At 44.6% G+C, this 14,708-nt stretch overlaps 1 protein-coding gene across 1 annotated transcript in view; it reads left to right on the plus strand.

Annotated features, from left to right (window-relative positions):
- The window catches only part of LOC308144834 (regulating synaptic membrane exocytosis protein 1-like), a gene marked incomplete at both ends in the record, with an annotated part of 41,505 nt that extends 32,132 nt beyond the window's left edge, over positions 1 to 9,373 (plus strand). Inside the window, 12 exons of the mRNA XM_080516073.1 lie at positions 348 to 419; positions 958 to 1,026; positions 1,812 to 1,925; positions 2,169 to 2,272; positions 2,970 to 3,073; positions 3,419 to 3,579; positions 6,509 to 6,723; positions 7,397 to 7,541; positions 7,683 to 7,795; positions 7,883 to 7,984; positions 8,937 to 9,076; positions 9,155 to 9,373. Coding sequence (XP_080372199.1) covers positions 348 to 419; positions 958 to 1,026; positions 1,812 to 1,925; positions 2,169 to 2,272; positions 2,970 to 3,073; positions 3,419 to 3,579; positions 6,509 to 6,723; positions 7,397 to 7,541; positions 7,683 to 7,795; positions 7,883 to 7,984; positions 8,937 to 9,076; positions 9,155 to 9,373 — 1,558 coding nt within the window. The remainder of the gene's footprint in view (positions 1 to 347; positions 420 to 957; positions 1,027 to 1,811; positions 1,926 to 2,168; positions 2,273 to 2,969; positions 3,074 to 3,418; positions 3,580 to 6,508; positions 6,724 to 7,396; positions 7,542 to 7,682; positions 7,796 to 7,882; positions 7,985 to 8,936; positions 9,077 to 9,154) is intronic.
- Positions 9,374 to 14,708: the final 5,335 nt, after the last annotated feature.

Below are 14,708 nucleotides of genomic sequence, written 5' to 3' on the forward strand. Positions count from 1 at the left end.
ATGTTTTCACCTCGGTTCATCTCATGTTGTCGCCCATTATCACTGAAAACTGGTCAATTCAATGAGAAAGAAAGTCGAACCTCCAACCTATCTTGAAAAAGACAGACTTTATGTGCAATACAGTTGAGTTTATATCCTCAAGGACAATGGTGCACAACAGTGGGATTTGCAAATGTACGCAAATTAATCAATTGGACCACTTCCCAAAACCTTCTTAAAAATTACTGGAGTTACACAGTCATCAACTCACTAAAATTTCCTGCTTTTACCCTCCACCCTGACCCCCACGTGACCTTCCTCCTCCTCCTCCTCCTCCTCCTCCTCGTCCCATCCCTCCAACCCTCCAGGTGCTCCAACTTTTTACCCCGCAAGATCCCCCCGAACCCCCGGATCTTAGTACAACATGTGGAAGAAGACAGGTATACCCGGCCTTGATTCCCACATTTATGGCTACAACCTCCCCTCCTCCGAAGCTCTGCTTGCCTGCCTGCTCTTTCATTATGCCCCCCCCCCCCAAGCTGAAAGCGAGCCCACCATCATAACCCCGCCCCCGCTCCTGCGAACCTCCTTTAAGTGCCCTGCTGATGTGGAGAAAAACTTGACACTTTGACAAAACGCTTTAAAAAACACAAAAACAAAGTGATTTTATTTCCCTTTACATGATTGTCTGTATTTTTTTTTTTCGATTTTCTCTGACTTTTCTCAATTTCCTCAGTTTTCTCTGAGTTTTACTTTCTCCAGACTTTTCTCAGTTTTTTCAGTTTTCTCATACTTCTGTTTTTTTTATTTTTTTATTTTCTCGGTTTTCTTACAGTTTTCTCAATGTTCTCAGAGTTTGCTCACTTTTCTCAGAGTTATCCTCATTTTCTCACAGTTTTCTGCGTGTTCATCCTTTTCTTTAGCTTCCCTGTGCTGTTTGTTTTTGTCTCTTCTCTCTCGGCTGTTTGCCTGAATCAGGTCATGTAACAATTCATCCAGTTCAAACTGTCAACGAAACAACAATGGAAAAACCCTGGAGGGTGACAGGTAAGATCATTCATTCATTCATTTAATCATTCAATCACTCATTCATTCGATCATTCATTCTGACATAACATATCTGGAGTTACTGTTTAGGAGTTTATAGTGGAAGTTGTTGTGTGTGTAGATTTGACTTTCAAACTCAACCTATTAGCCATTTTCTCAGCACAAAATGGGAATTTTTTTTTTTACAGTTTTTGCTCTAAAACTGCTCACGTTTCACCTCCGTTATTTTAAAAGATTTCTAATGTCATAAAGATTTTTAATAGAAAGTATGTTGACTCTGTTTTTTGCTAAAGTCATTGGACAAGTTTCATTTAGTCATAAAATGTTAGTCATGTGACAAGGTTCATTTGGCTTATTCCTAAAAGAGTGCTTTTCAAGTTTTTTTTGTTGATCAGAGTTTATTTTTGAGAGAAACTCAAAAAAATCCAGTGGGGTTTCATAGCAGGACCCATGGGGAACCTAATCCACCTTCTAATCTAATCTAACGTATTTTCACTCTCCGCTTTGTGGAGGTTTGATCTCTTCCTTCAGGTTTCAAGCAGATTTAAAGGTTTTCCCCACCCCAAATTCCTATAAATACAAAATACAACCAGGAATTTTCTGATGAGTTTAGCAAACAGTGTTAACATCATATTTAGCATGCAAACATTTGATTTGCCTCCGTTTTTCCTGTGCAGCTCGTGCTTGTTTACTGCTACACACACACGCAGATGCAGAACATACATTAATTATTACAATGTCTTTTGGTTTGACGCTTTTGATTCCTTCTTGCTTGCTAATGGCAGCCGTATCCAGCCCACCTCTATCCTGAGGGGCAGTCGAGGGCGAGGGGGGCCCCTGAGGCCCTTCAACCAGACTGTCCTGTCGGGGTCTTGTCCTAACTCTCCTCGACTGGACAGGTGCATGCTGCTGCATGTGTACTTTAACCCCCTCAAACCCACTGGTTTTCCTCTCTGATCCGCTGAGTGTGTCTGCACCAACGTGCTGTGTATCCTGGTTGTGTATAGACTGTGTGTACCTCGGCGTGTGAACACACTTTCCTTCTGCTTTCCTGAAGCCGACTCGTCCCTCTTGACATGATGTGGTGTCTCTGTAACTCGGTTCATGGTTCAATGTTGTGTTTGTTTTTCGTTGTCCCTCAGAGCACACCGGGGCAGCCCTTCTCCTCCAGCCGGGATGCCTTCATCAGGCCGCAGAGGCAGGCAGCTCCCGCAGCTCCCAGCGAGGAGCAGCAGCGTCGAACAAGGTACCCCGACTTCCCCCATTGTCTCGTGCGCTCCCCATTCATCCTCATCCTCTGTGACACTTCAGTTGCAAAAAGCAGGTGTAGGAGCTCATTGGGTGTTAGTAGTGAACATCAGGCTCCACCTAGTGTCAGGTCCCCCATACTGCACCTTCAGGATAGACCAGCAGTGCAGCCATCATCTACGCCTCTTTATTCAGCTCATAATGGACTGCATTGTGTGTGTAGAGATCCTTCAAAGACTGTGTACGTGTGCACCAAGAAGAAAAACTCATGGTTGCGCAATCAAAAATCCCCACATAGTTCATTTAGATTTTTCTTAAATCCATGAAAAAAAATCTTAATTTTTCTGTGTGTTGTGATGATCTGTATGGATATCTTGAGTGCTTCACTGCCATCGTGGTGGCTGGCTTCGCAGCAGTGAACTTATAACATGTGAAAAGACATGAACGCGACAACAGGAGTGCACAGAAACAGTCCCGGGTATGTTCTGAATACATGATGACTGAGAGCAGATCCACATGGACAGATTTACATGATGCGACTGACGGTCGCTTTGGGATAAATCTGTATCGGTGCTGTCAGCCGAGGTTCAGAAATGAATGGACGCATGTTGAATGTGAGCGAACAGCCTTAATCGCTGCTGTTTTTCCTCTCGTTCTTCTTCATGTGTCTCTGTCTCATCCTGTTGTTCTTTCAGCTCTTGTGGTGGAGGAACGAGCCCGACAGCTGCAGATGAAAGTACATCCCTACCGGCCTTCTGCCTCCCACGACCCGGAGACCGACCTCAAGACCAAACGGGAGGTCAGGAAATCCAGATGATAGAGCATCTTCCTCCCACTAACTGATGTAACGAGAGAATCAGTCATCGGACTGACTGAACACAGTGCTGGGAGCTCAGCTAACGCTAACACTACAACAATACAGCTATTTTACCATTATTACCAGTAATTACTTACTTTTTATCTGCACAAGAAAAGCATGCAATAGAGAACTGATCAGGTGACTGCCTGAAACTGCAGCTCGCGCGACTACTTAACTCCACTCAGGCTAATGGGACATCATTGACCCTGAGACGCTGCGATCCAGACTTAGAAGAGCCACAGACTTCATCAGCTTTGCTTTACACTTTGAACTCTGTGTTTGCAGATGTACGCTGAGCAGAGGCGGAGCAGCGACAACATGTCGGCCCGGTCCTCGGACAGCGACATGAGCGACGTGTCGGCCCTCTCCCGAGCCAGCAGTGCCTCCCGCCTCAGTAGCACCAGCTACATGTCCATCCAGTCCGAGCGACCAGGAGGGCGACTCAGGTCTGCCTTCCACATCAGTCTTTACTCTTTGAAAACCTTAAAGATGAATAGTTTGCATGCATGTCGTGGATTTTTTTTAAAAACTAAGTTAATTTTTGGAATGCTAATCATTGTGTGTCTTGTCTTTTTTTTCTTTTTCTGCATGCTACTCGCTGCATGTTGCTGTACCTCTGCATGCTCTGTCTCCTCTGTGTACACACACACACACACACACACACACACACACACACACACACACACACACACACACACACACACACACACACACACACACACACACACACACACACACACACACACACACACACACACACAGATCCAAGTCGTTAGAGGAGGAGGAGAAGAAGGACAGGAGGATCTCATGGGGGGTGGATGGAGAGGAGGAGAGGAGGAAATCGGCAGGGAAGAGGCGCTTCTCTGAGGAGCTGAAGCGTCGCAGGCACACAGTAGCAGGGGACAGCAGGGAGTCCAGGTACAGCACAAGACCACAGGAACTTTACTTCCATCTGTGACTGCAGGTTAACTTCTGCCACTTTTACTGGATACAATCTGGGTAAACTGATGGTTCAATGCTGGTTTTTATCATTTATCTCATTCTGTGGATGACCACCTTCGAGTGACAGCGGAGGCACTGATTCATTGAAGTTACCTCAGTTTCTTACTGCTGGCCTTGTCATGTGACTACATGAGCCACACATATTAAAACTCACAACACAAACAAATGAGGTGCTAACAAAGAGTTTGTCACTGATGAGAATTACAGTTTGCAGATGACAACCTGATGTGTGGTGAGTCGCAGATGAAAGAGACAACAGGAAACACGAGTGTGAATGAGAGAGAAGTTGAAGGTAGAAGGGTTAAAGTAGCTGTGGCAGAGCTGGGACCACATCAGGAAGGATGTGTGGCAAAGAAATTTTATGTGGGAGGATAGCAGGATATTAATGTGTGCGGTGAAAGTGTTAGGCCTGTTAGTTGGAGTCAGAGAGCAGAAACAGGTGAGTTGAGATTACAGCGACACATTGAAGCTCCCATTTCACCTCCATCTTGAACCCTTCTCCTCTCCTGAATCTGTACTGCTGCTTTAATTTACTCAATCCTCCAGCGTCTATGCTAGACCTGCAGAAGGAAAGTTCCAACCAAAAACAACTGACCCTTCTGTGTGTGTGTGTGTGTGTGTGTGTGTGTGTGTGTGTGTGTGTGTGTGTGTGTGTGTGTGTGTGTGTGTGTGTGTGTGTGTGTGTGTGTGTGTGTGTGTGTGTGTGTGTGTGTGTGTGTGTGCGCGCCCGTGCATCTGTGCGTCTGTGCGTGTGTGTGTGCGATGCCCACTGCATGTCTCAGATCCCTCCTTGCATGCGTCCTGTGCTGTGACTGCCCGGACCCCCTCCTCCTCCTCCACCCTCCACCCCGGGACCCGCCACCTCCTCTTCAGTCCTTCCCTTGTTCTGCACGTCCTTCCCTGACTCCCCTGCAGGGGGTAGCGGAGAGGCCCGGGGCCCGCCTCCCGCTGCCCTCTGGGAGGAGGTCCTCAGACAGTATGGGTGATGGGAGGAGTGTAGCCGGGCTGTCCTGCAGCACTCTGACCCCCTCAGAGGGCCTGGACCTGCGCAGGCTCCTCCGGACCCCCAGGGGGCAGCATCGCTCCCTCAGCAGCTTCTGTTTCGGGAGAATGAAGCTAAACACATGAAACCCTCACATTTATTGATTTTGACCATTTATTCTGAGGTTTTTTTTTTTTTTCAAAAATTTTAACAATTTATGAATTGGTTGACCTTTTAAATCTAAAATACACTAATTGAGTTTCACAGAAATTAATGTTTCTGAATGCTTCTAGTTCTCTAGTCTTTTCGGGTTGTAAAATGCGATTTTTTTTTTTTTAATGGAGATTGAAACAAAATGACAATGCAATAATTTTTACCACTAAATAACTGAATAATTAATTGAAGAAACTTGAAATATAAATTTTTTATTGACTTCGGAATTCCTGTTTTCCATTTTCTGTATTACTATGCATATATACTCTATTACTTTACTATATTATGGACTTCAGATCTCATCTTAGTGGTATGAGTAATGCTGTTTGATAAAAGAAGCACTTGACTACTCAGTGGATATTTTGCTGGTTGTATGAAGGAGGTATAGGAGAATTTAAGTCCACATCAGAAAATCGGACAAAATCGCAGCGGATGTAATGACAGTATACATTCTGCTCTGTACTTGATTACATTCATTAGTTACTTCCTTGAAATGTAGTGGAGAACTAACAAGTCGCTGAACATAAATAACTAGTTACTTTATAATTTGATTTGATCAACAGGACAGAGAGAAAGGGGCAGTAGCTTTTGATATGGCTAAAGCTGACACTCATTATGTGAGCAGGATTGAAAGAGATCGAAGCCAATGCTTACAGAAGGCTGAGTGATTAATACAGTCAAATAGACAATAGCTTTAGCCAATGTTAGTCATAAAGCCAGAGTTGGACCCAGTGACTCGGACAGAGGGTGGTGAATTTTGCTAATGCTATGGCTAGTGTTGTAGTAGTCGAGATCTTAGTCCTGCGTCAGTCCCAGCCCCTTACCATCTTGGTCTAGACTTGATTTTGGGATGTCCTGCTCTTAGTTTTGAAGGAACAGCATCTTCTACCAATGCTAATGTTAAAGCAAACCATACTGCAAGTATAATGATGGAAAACGATAGCGTCTTCTGCCAATGCTAAAGCTTACACTGGGCTCAGACAGAAAGATGGTCAGCAGCTCTGCAGCTGTAACTGAGTCGTCTGAACCAATATCTCACCTGTGGAACAGAGTGTTTGAAAAGCTCCTCATCTCACCTGGCCAGTCGTGATGTTCTCCGTCACATTTCAGGTGTGATCCTCTGCAGGTAACCGCCGTTCCCGCAGCCCCGTTCTCAGACTCTGCTCCCTCTGTTGCAGTCGGCAGATGCGATCGATGGGCCGCAGTATGCTGAAGAGCTCCAGCGTCAGCGGAGAGATCTACACGCAGGAGCGCACCGATGGCAGCCAATCGGACACCGCGCTGGGCACGGTGGGCAGCGGCAGCAAGAAGAGGCGCTCCAGTCTCAGCGCCCGCGTGGTCGCAATCGTGGGGAACCGTCGCAGCCGCAGCACATCGCAGATCAGCGGGCCTGGTGAGTACCAGGAACCTTCAGTTGGGATGTACACAACTCCTTGGAATAAACAGCAGAAATGTTGTTTTCACCAAAGGAAAAAAGAAAAGAAAAGAGGAAAAACAGCTTTTAATTGTGGAGGTAGAAATATAATACAGCAACTAATTATGCAAGAGTTGTCAATCACTGTAGGCCACACTCATAAAGTTATAATGTTATAGTTATATTCATCATCCAGTTTAAAAGATGACATTTACTCTGGGTTCATTTAATAAATGTGACTTTCTTAATAAAGTAAATTTATTAAGTCATCATATTACATGCTCGAGTATCTACACTCCTACAGTGTTGTTTGGATCACTCACTTCCTGTTTACCGCTTATTAGCTGGTTCAGCAGGACATGAATGAAACTTTAAACAGAGACAATCCTCTGAGTTGGTGCAGCTGTTTCACTCTGTGAACGGATTACTGAGCTACGCATGCATTTTTCTGACCTGAGCAGAACATATTAGAAATGTTGAAGCAATGAGAAACAGTGACTCACTACTGCCACCCACTGCATCAAAGTGATATTACTGAAATTCAACCGACTGCACCTTTAAGAAGTTAAATTGAGTGTGTGTGTGTGTGTGTGTGTGTGTGTGTGTGTGTGTGTGTGTGTGTGTGTGTGTGTGTGTGTGTGTGTGTGTGTAGAGGGGAAGAGTAAAAAGGAGAAGGGGGCACCGATCCAGAGGAGCACTGAGACTGGCATGGCCGTGGAGCTGACCCGGAACATGAGCCGGCAGCCCAGCAGGGAATCCAACAATGGCAGCATGAACAGCTACAACTCCGAGGGAAAGTCAGTGAACCACACGATACCCCGTCACCTCCATCATCACTGGGGGAAAAACAAACTGCTGATTTTTTAAAACTGATGTCATGAGAATGTAATAATTGGTTGTTTTGCTCCTGCTTGTTCCTTGTGTTTTTGCGTTGTTAGTTTGATCTTCTCTGGAGTGAATCTGGGAGCCAGCAGTCAGTTCAGTGACTTCCTGGATGGACTGGGACCAGCTCAGTTAGTGGGGAGACAAACACTGGCGACACCTGCTATTGGTAATGAACCAGTGATTATTATTATGTAAATCCTCATCACACCTTCCTTTTTTTTATTCAATCCAATCATCTGCTTTTTATTACTAGGTGACATCCAGATTGGTATGATGGAGAAAAAAAGTCAGCTGGAGGTGGAGGTCATCAGAGCCCGAGGACTCGTACAGAAGCCCGGTTCGAAATCTCTCCCTGGTAAGTCCTTAATGCCGATTTTAGAAGTACGCCTGAAACCTTGACATGAAAACAAGTCCTTGTGAATTTTATTCAGGATAAACTGTGGCTTTCTGAAGTCAGTTTTAGGTAGAAATTGGTGTTTTGGGTGTCCATTTCAAGGATGTCCAGAATATACTTGTCTTTGTACTTCTGGCGTGACAGCTGCATCTGTGTACGTTGTATTAAGTCTGCTACTGTTCGAGATGGGCACTCGATTCTGCCAAGGTTGTACCTTGTCGACCCTTCAGTTCATGATCTTTACAGGTGTCTAAGCACAGCTGAGGCCAGGAGAGCATCTTGTGGGGGGTGGGGCACTTTATCGCATGTGTTTGTCCGTCTGGCAGTGTAGCATAAGGGCCTTAAGGGTTTGCACCTTCATTAACATGGAGAAGTTTAAACATCTTATTCATGAGTTATGGGAGGGTGGATCATGAGATTGGCTTCAGATCCGAACTGGTGGTTGACGTAATACAGTCAGTGTACCAGGCTCTTTTGATGAGCAACAAAGCAAAGCTCATGGTTTAAAGGTCGGCCTACACCCCCACCCTCACATATGGTCATGAACTTTGGGTCGTGATCATGGACACAAGCGGCGAAAATGGGTTTTCTCTGCATGGGCTGGTGCAGAGAGACTCAAAGTTGAGAACCTACTCCTCCTCATTGAGAGGAGCTAGTTGAGGTCATCAGGGATTAGGATGACCTCTCGTTAGAGGTTTAGAGAGGAACAGAGACGTCTGGGCTTCATTACACTACATGCTGCCAAAGTGCCGAGTAAGCTTGAATAAAGATGGCTGGACATACAGAACCTTTCAGTCACACAAACGTCACATTATTATCTGACATCCACTCATTTCCCATGAAGATAAAACCATCTCTATGATGCTGTTTCTACACTGATGTCTTTCTTTTATTGTTATGTTTCTGCCTTCAGCTCCGTATGTCAAAGTCTATCTGCTGAATAATGGAGCGTACGTAGCCAAAAAGAAAACCAAGATTGCACGTAAAACTCTGGACCCGCTGTACCAGCAAGCGCTGCTGTTCGAGGAGAGTCCGCAGGGTAAAGTCTTACAGGTGAGCATCAGAAGCGGTTCTCCTCCACATTTACACATGTGGCAAACGAGCTGTGTAACCGAGTCGGTTTCTGTTCAGGTAATCGTGTGGGGAGACTATGGCCGCATGGACCACAAGAGCTTCATGGGAGTTGCACAGATCCTGCTAGAGGAGCTGGACTTATCAAGCACAGTCATTGGCTGGTACAAGCTCTTCCCTCCCTCGTCCTTAGTGGACCCAACGCTTGCCTCCCTCACACGCCGAGCCTCTCAGTCCTCACTGGACAGCTCGTCCGGACCCCACGGGGTGCGATCCTAGTGGACCAACAAAAAAACAACAAAAAAAAACTGCTCTGCAGAGAGAAAGAAAAGCGAAGCGGCAGAAACAACAATAATCAGAGACAGTCGCAACAACAACAAAAAAAAAGCTTTGTTGAGATCTGACAATCACTCCTGCCGCGGTTCATTCTGTTTGTCGTAGGCAGCGTCACATTTCAGTGTTTCATGTCCATTCGAAGAAGAATCTTATCGTTTTTCTGTGTGCGCTGAAGAAACAGAAGAAGACGCGGCGGCTCTCCACCACGGAGCCGAGAATCAAAAGTGGAAGCAGGGTGGTTTTTAACTGAATCAACAATAGCAAAGAAATGTATGTAAGCATCGGAATGTATGGACAGGGGTAATTACCCTCCACACCTGCAGGGGGAGCCCCCCCCCTGCAAGTGGGCTCCTCCTCTTCAGATCCCCCGACAGATTGCCGGCACGCCTGCTCTGCCGCCCTCCCCTCCCCCTCTCCAGTGTGGGTGTTCAGTCTGGAAGCACAGGGCCTTCTTCTGGTGCCTCAGAGCCGCATCACTGGTCCCTCCCCCCGTTCCTCGCCTCTATCCCCCATCTCTCTTTTCAAATATGTCTACCACGGCTGCTGTGAAGCCACACCGTTTCAGCGTGTTTGCTTTTTTTTTTTCCCCTTTGTTTGTTACTACTGGTACAAAAAAAAACTTTCTACAGTGCGTGAAATGCTCATGATAATGTCGTCAGTCTGGTGTGTGCATGGAGAGATTAAAAAAAAAACACAAGACATACAAAAAAAGGATATAAAAACTACTAAATGTCTGCAAGGGTTATGCAGTGGGAAGGGTGGGGTGGTCGGGGTGGTGGGCTGGTGATGATGACACACTTTAGATTTTTACACTTGACCGTGAGGTTAGCATTGTTATTCCTCGTTCCACCGCTGGAGAACGTCCAGTCGTCTTTGTATAGATGTGTATTAGGCCTCTCAGGAGGTTGACCAATAAATAACTTAAAGTTTATGTCACTTTGAAAAATCACAAGGGTACAACGTCACTGTAAAGAAAGAAAAACTAACATCAAAATAAGTAAAAAGTGCATCTTTGTTCAGCTCTCTGGAGGTGGGGGTGGAGGGGAGAGTGCCTTCCCTCCTCCGGCATGTTTTTACCCAAACCCTTAGTTTGTTTTATTATTTGTTTTTATTATTCTTGTTAAAAAACACAAGCACAAGAGCTTGATTTTTTTACGACAAAAAGTTTAACTTTTTGAGAGAAAAAAATCCGTGGTTTAAAAAAAAAAAAGATGGGAAAAAAAGCAACAATTTTGTCAAACGAGTCTGCTCCATTTCTTTGTGTCCGTCCTCAGACACAGATCGCAGGCCAAATGTGAAGACGGGTGACGTGTCTGCACGCAGAAGCAAAGCTGAAAAATCTCTGCAGACTTTGAAAATGCATGTCTGAGCTGTGTTTGCATTGTTATCACAGGACAGAATAATTGAGACTCATGAAAGAGCCATTTAAAAAAGAAAACCCTCTAGTTTTTAAAGTTTCTAACTGGTAACTCTTTCAGTATTTTTTGATTACTTGCACAACAATGGCCATCATGCCAACGGATGGAACTTATGAAGCGACTATTCATCATTTGTCAAGTTAATGTTTGTCTGTGAGAAAGTTCTAAAAGAAAAAAAAAAGAAAGGACATTTCTCACATGCTTTTATTCACATTGTGAGCGTTTGTGTATTTCTGCTTCATGAAAGCAGAAACTGGTAGCTAGCTTAGCATAACATGAGTTGCAACAGTCATTAAGTGTTTTTACACTTACAAACAGAATTAAAACGTAATAGGAAAGTTAACTTCCTTCATGTTTTAACTTTGACTGACGTGCGGGAGGGAAATAACGACAATTGGCCAGCAGGAGGCTGTCAAGATATTTCAGCTTTGTTTTTTCGGCTTTGAGGCGTCATCCATGTTTTCATACGTGAGACAGAAACCTAAAGAAGTGTCGCTCACAGTTTCCCTCGTGCATCTCTGTGAATGTGAAAGTAACCAATCAGACTGATCTGTCGGGACACCAACGCTCATCCATCCATCCATTCAGCCCGCAGGCTCCTCCCACCAGGGGGGGGGGGGGGGGGGGAGGCGGGGCCAGCATGTCTCTGGAACCTGTTCCAAGCTGCATGCACATTTTCTTTTTTTGTAAAACAGATTACAGAGGAAAAAAATAAAAAATAAAACCTGAACTAGATAAACGTGTTAGTTCCACATACTGTAGGGCCGCTTGTATGTTGCATGCCGTTGTACAGTTTGCTCGTACTTGAATATTAAAGAGATTAAACCAAGAAATCAAAGCCATTCCCCATCACACGAAAGACATTTTAAACTGCAGTCTTCTCCACGTCCCTCAGTCCGGTGCTGAATGTCTCTCAATCCGAACCCCAAGATTACGTTGATGTCTCTCCTGGACCCTCTGGAAGATGTACTGTACTGCACAGTGGCACTGAGCAGACCTCACAGCCTCTCTTACTGTTACTCCACATCATAGTATACCTCCAAGGGGGCTGAGGCCATGTAAGAATAATAAATATGTACAAATCAGAATAACTTATAAGGAAATATGAATTATGTTTCAACAAAATGATTTCAGATACACACAGATATATTTGAAGCAGATGCACAGAGAGTCACACTGTAAATACTCAGCAGCCGTTCACTGGCTTCTCATTGGTTCGCGTGATAACTGCAAAAATAAAACAAAAAATAGAAAGAAAGGGGCCAAGTTTTACAACGATCAAGCTGATCATCACTAGGGACCACAACGCAGAGTGGGATGCCACAAGGAGATGTACTGGGGTCACACACAGTCATCGTCCGACCCCGGCTGCGTTCAGTCCCACCTCAGAAGAGTTTTCTTTTCCATCGTCCGGTGAAGCTGGGTTTTTTTTCCTTACTTTTCTTACGTTATTTCATTTCTTTGTCAGTATTACCAGGAGAAAAAAATGCTGATTGTTTACAACTTCTGTGTTCCACTGAAGCAACAAGAAAAATTAGAAAAGAGTAAAGCATTCACTGCAACATTTCTTGTTTGTATAACAGATGTGGCTCAAATGATGTGTATGTTTTATATATTAAAGAAAAAAGTTCATTTTTATTATTTACAAATAAAAAAAAGAATGTGTGGAAAAAAAGTTTAACGTCTCCAAGTCTTTTTTCACCCATCCATCCTCAAGAAGCATGTTTTTTTTTTTAGGAAATAATTGAAATTGAACCCAAGTCTTGTTTCTGTGAGGCAACAGTGCAAACTAGTGCACCGTTACGATACCGTGCACCATTTGTCCTGTAAACAAGCTTTATCCTATTTCTATTTACATCAACCGGGACAATCCCAGTTTGCAACGGATAAAAGTCTAAATATACGAAAGTCACGGCTCATAGAGAGAAACACAATCACACTCACACAAACGGGTAATTCGGAGTAATCAAGAAGGAGGCAGCGCCTGAAGAAATGGTAAATGAATTTCACTGAAGGCTTTTCCACTGCTTGATCACCCCCAAAGCTTTTTACACTGTAAATGTAATCACATTGATTCCTTCACACACCAATGGAGGCGGCTGCCATGCAAGATGCTCAAATCCATCGGGAGCAATTTAGGTTAGAGTGTCTCACTTCTAAGATATATATATATATGTGGACTGTGTGATTTGGGGAATCAAACCAGCATTTTTTCAAATCGAGGGACTCAACCGACTGAGCCACATCAGCCCAGGGAGAACAAGTAGGGGCCACCCTGAAAGACAGCCGTCTTCCTTCCACACCTCCTCTGTCTGTTTCATCCATCTTAATATCTGAAAGTACTTTTGAGCTTTTTTTTTTTTTTAATGTATTGAGTTTTCCTTTGTTTTTCAAAGTGATTTCTTGCATTGTTTCATTCATGCCAGTAATTGGTCTGACTGCACAAGCAAGCTGAACACGGTGGGTGTGTCTTCTGGCCTCATTAGTAGGGTCAGTGGCAGGTGAGTGGAGAAACTGTTTGCTTCAGTGCCTGGAATCCCTGCGGAGACGCCGTTGGTAGGACGGTTGTTTAATATCCAAAGTGTGCAAGGCCTGATCATGTCACTGAACGTAATCTTTCCTCTGTTCCTTCCTGCATCTTCTGTGACTCTTGCTGTCAAAGCAGATGTTCTTCACTTTTAGTGCATCTTCTGTAGGTTTTCTCCTTAAATCTGGCTTTTCCTTCCACACTACAGCCTGCGTTTGCTCGTATGCGATCGTTCCTCTTCATACTTCATCTTAATTTAGCGTCCTATGAGATGACTGCGTCGAGAGTGGCGCTATATAAACACGGCTGAAGCGAAGCACATCTTTAATGGGAAAATGTCTTGCAGAAATCTGTGTAATCTGATAAAGCCGAGGTGCCTTTCGGAGAGACGGGAGTTCGAGGATGTAGTATTTGTTGATAGAAGCACATGACAGCCGTGCAGCGCTGCAACATAACACCATAACTCTGTGGTCCGGGTGCTGCGGCGCTGCTTCCATCCAGAGAGGAAGTGGAGCCACGGCGGCCTCATGTGTGACCTCACATATGATACAGAGCAGCAGAGGTCTTGGGAGATTTATGTTCCACATCCTCTCGTTAAATAAGCAGAGGGCCCCTAGAAACAACATCTGCAGGCAATCTCCGTCAATGCCAGCCGGGCCCTGTCCCCCCCCCCCACCCCTCTGCTGGCCCCCTGAAGGGGGCCGCGACCCGTGAGTACAGAGCGTGGATTCATACAGTCGTGGAAATGATAGTACGAGTCCGAGAACGGGAAGAACGTCCACGCTGCTCCCAGGAAAGTGATTGGTATATGTAATGAGGTCCAAGGTCAGAGAGAAAGACAAACCGTGACGAGAAGTTTTCATCACTCGGCTTAGAAAATCATCCACAGAGATTGTCCCCAAACAGACAAACTCACCAAAGCTTCAGGGGAAAAAAAAGACTTTAGAGCCAAATTCTGTTTCCTCACCCCGAAACTGAAGTGTTCACAACCAGGACACTTTGATTATTTCCAGGATTTGATCTTCTGGAATGGATTTATTTGAACACGTCAAAACAAGCGACTAACGAAATAATGATAATCTGCTGCTCCCGCCTCAGAATGTACAGTTAATATCAACATAATATCCACATTACAGATTATATAACTTGCTCTTGCACACACACACTCCAGTGAGAGTCTTCGAAGCCATTTAAAATGAACTTTTTTGGCTTGCTCAGCTCTCACTTTTAATATCTTGGAATTTATCAGCTTATGTGTCGGCCATTAAATTGTCTTCTCACTGACAAAAGTTTCAGTTTATTCTTTTGCCATTTTGCTTTTTTTTTTTTCTTG

The sequence above is a fragment of the Blennius ocellaris genome (genome assembly GCF_963422515.1).
Source record: "Blennius ocellaris genome assembly, chromosome: 3".
In the NCBI taxonomy this organism is placed as follows: Eukaryota; Metazoa; Chordata; class Actinopteri; order Blenniiformes; family Blenniidae; genus Blennius; species Blennius ocellaris.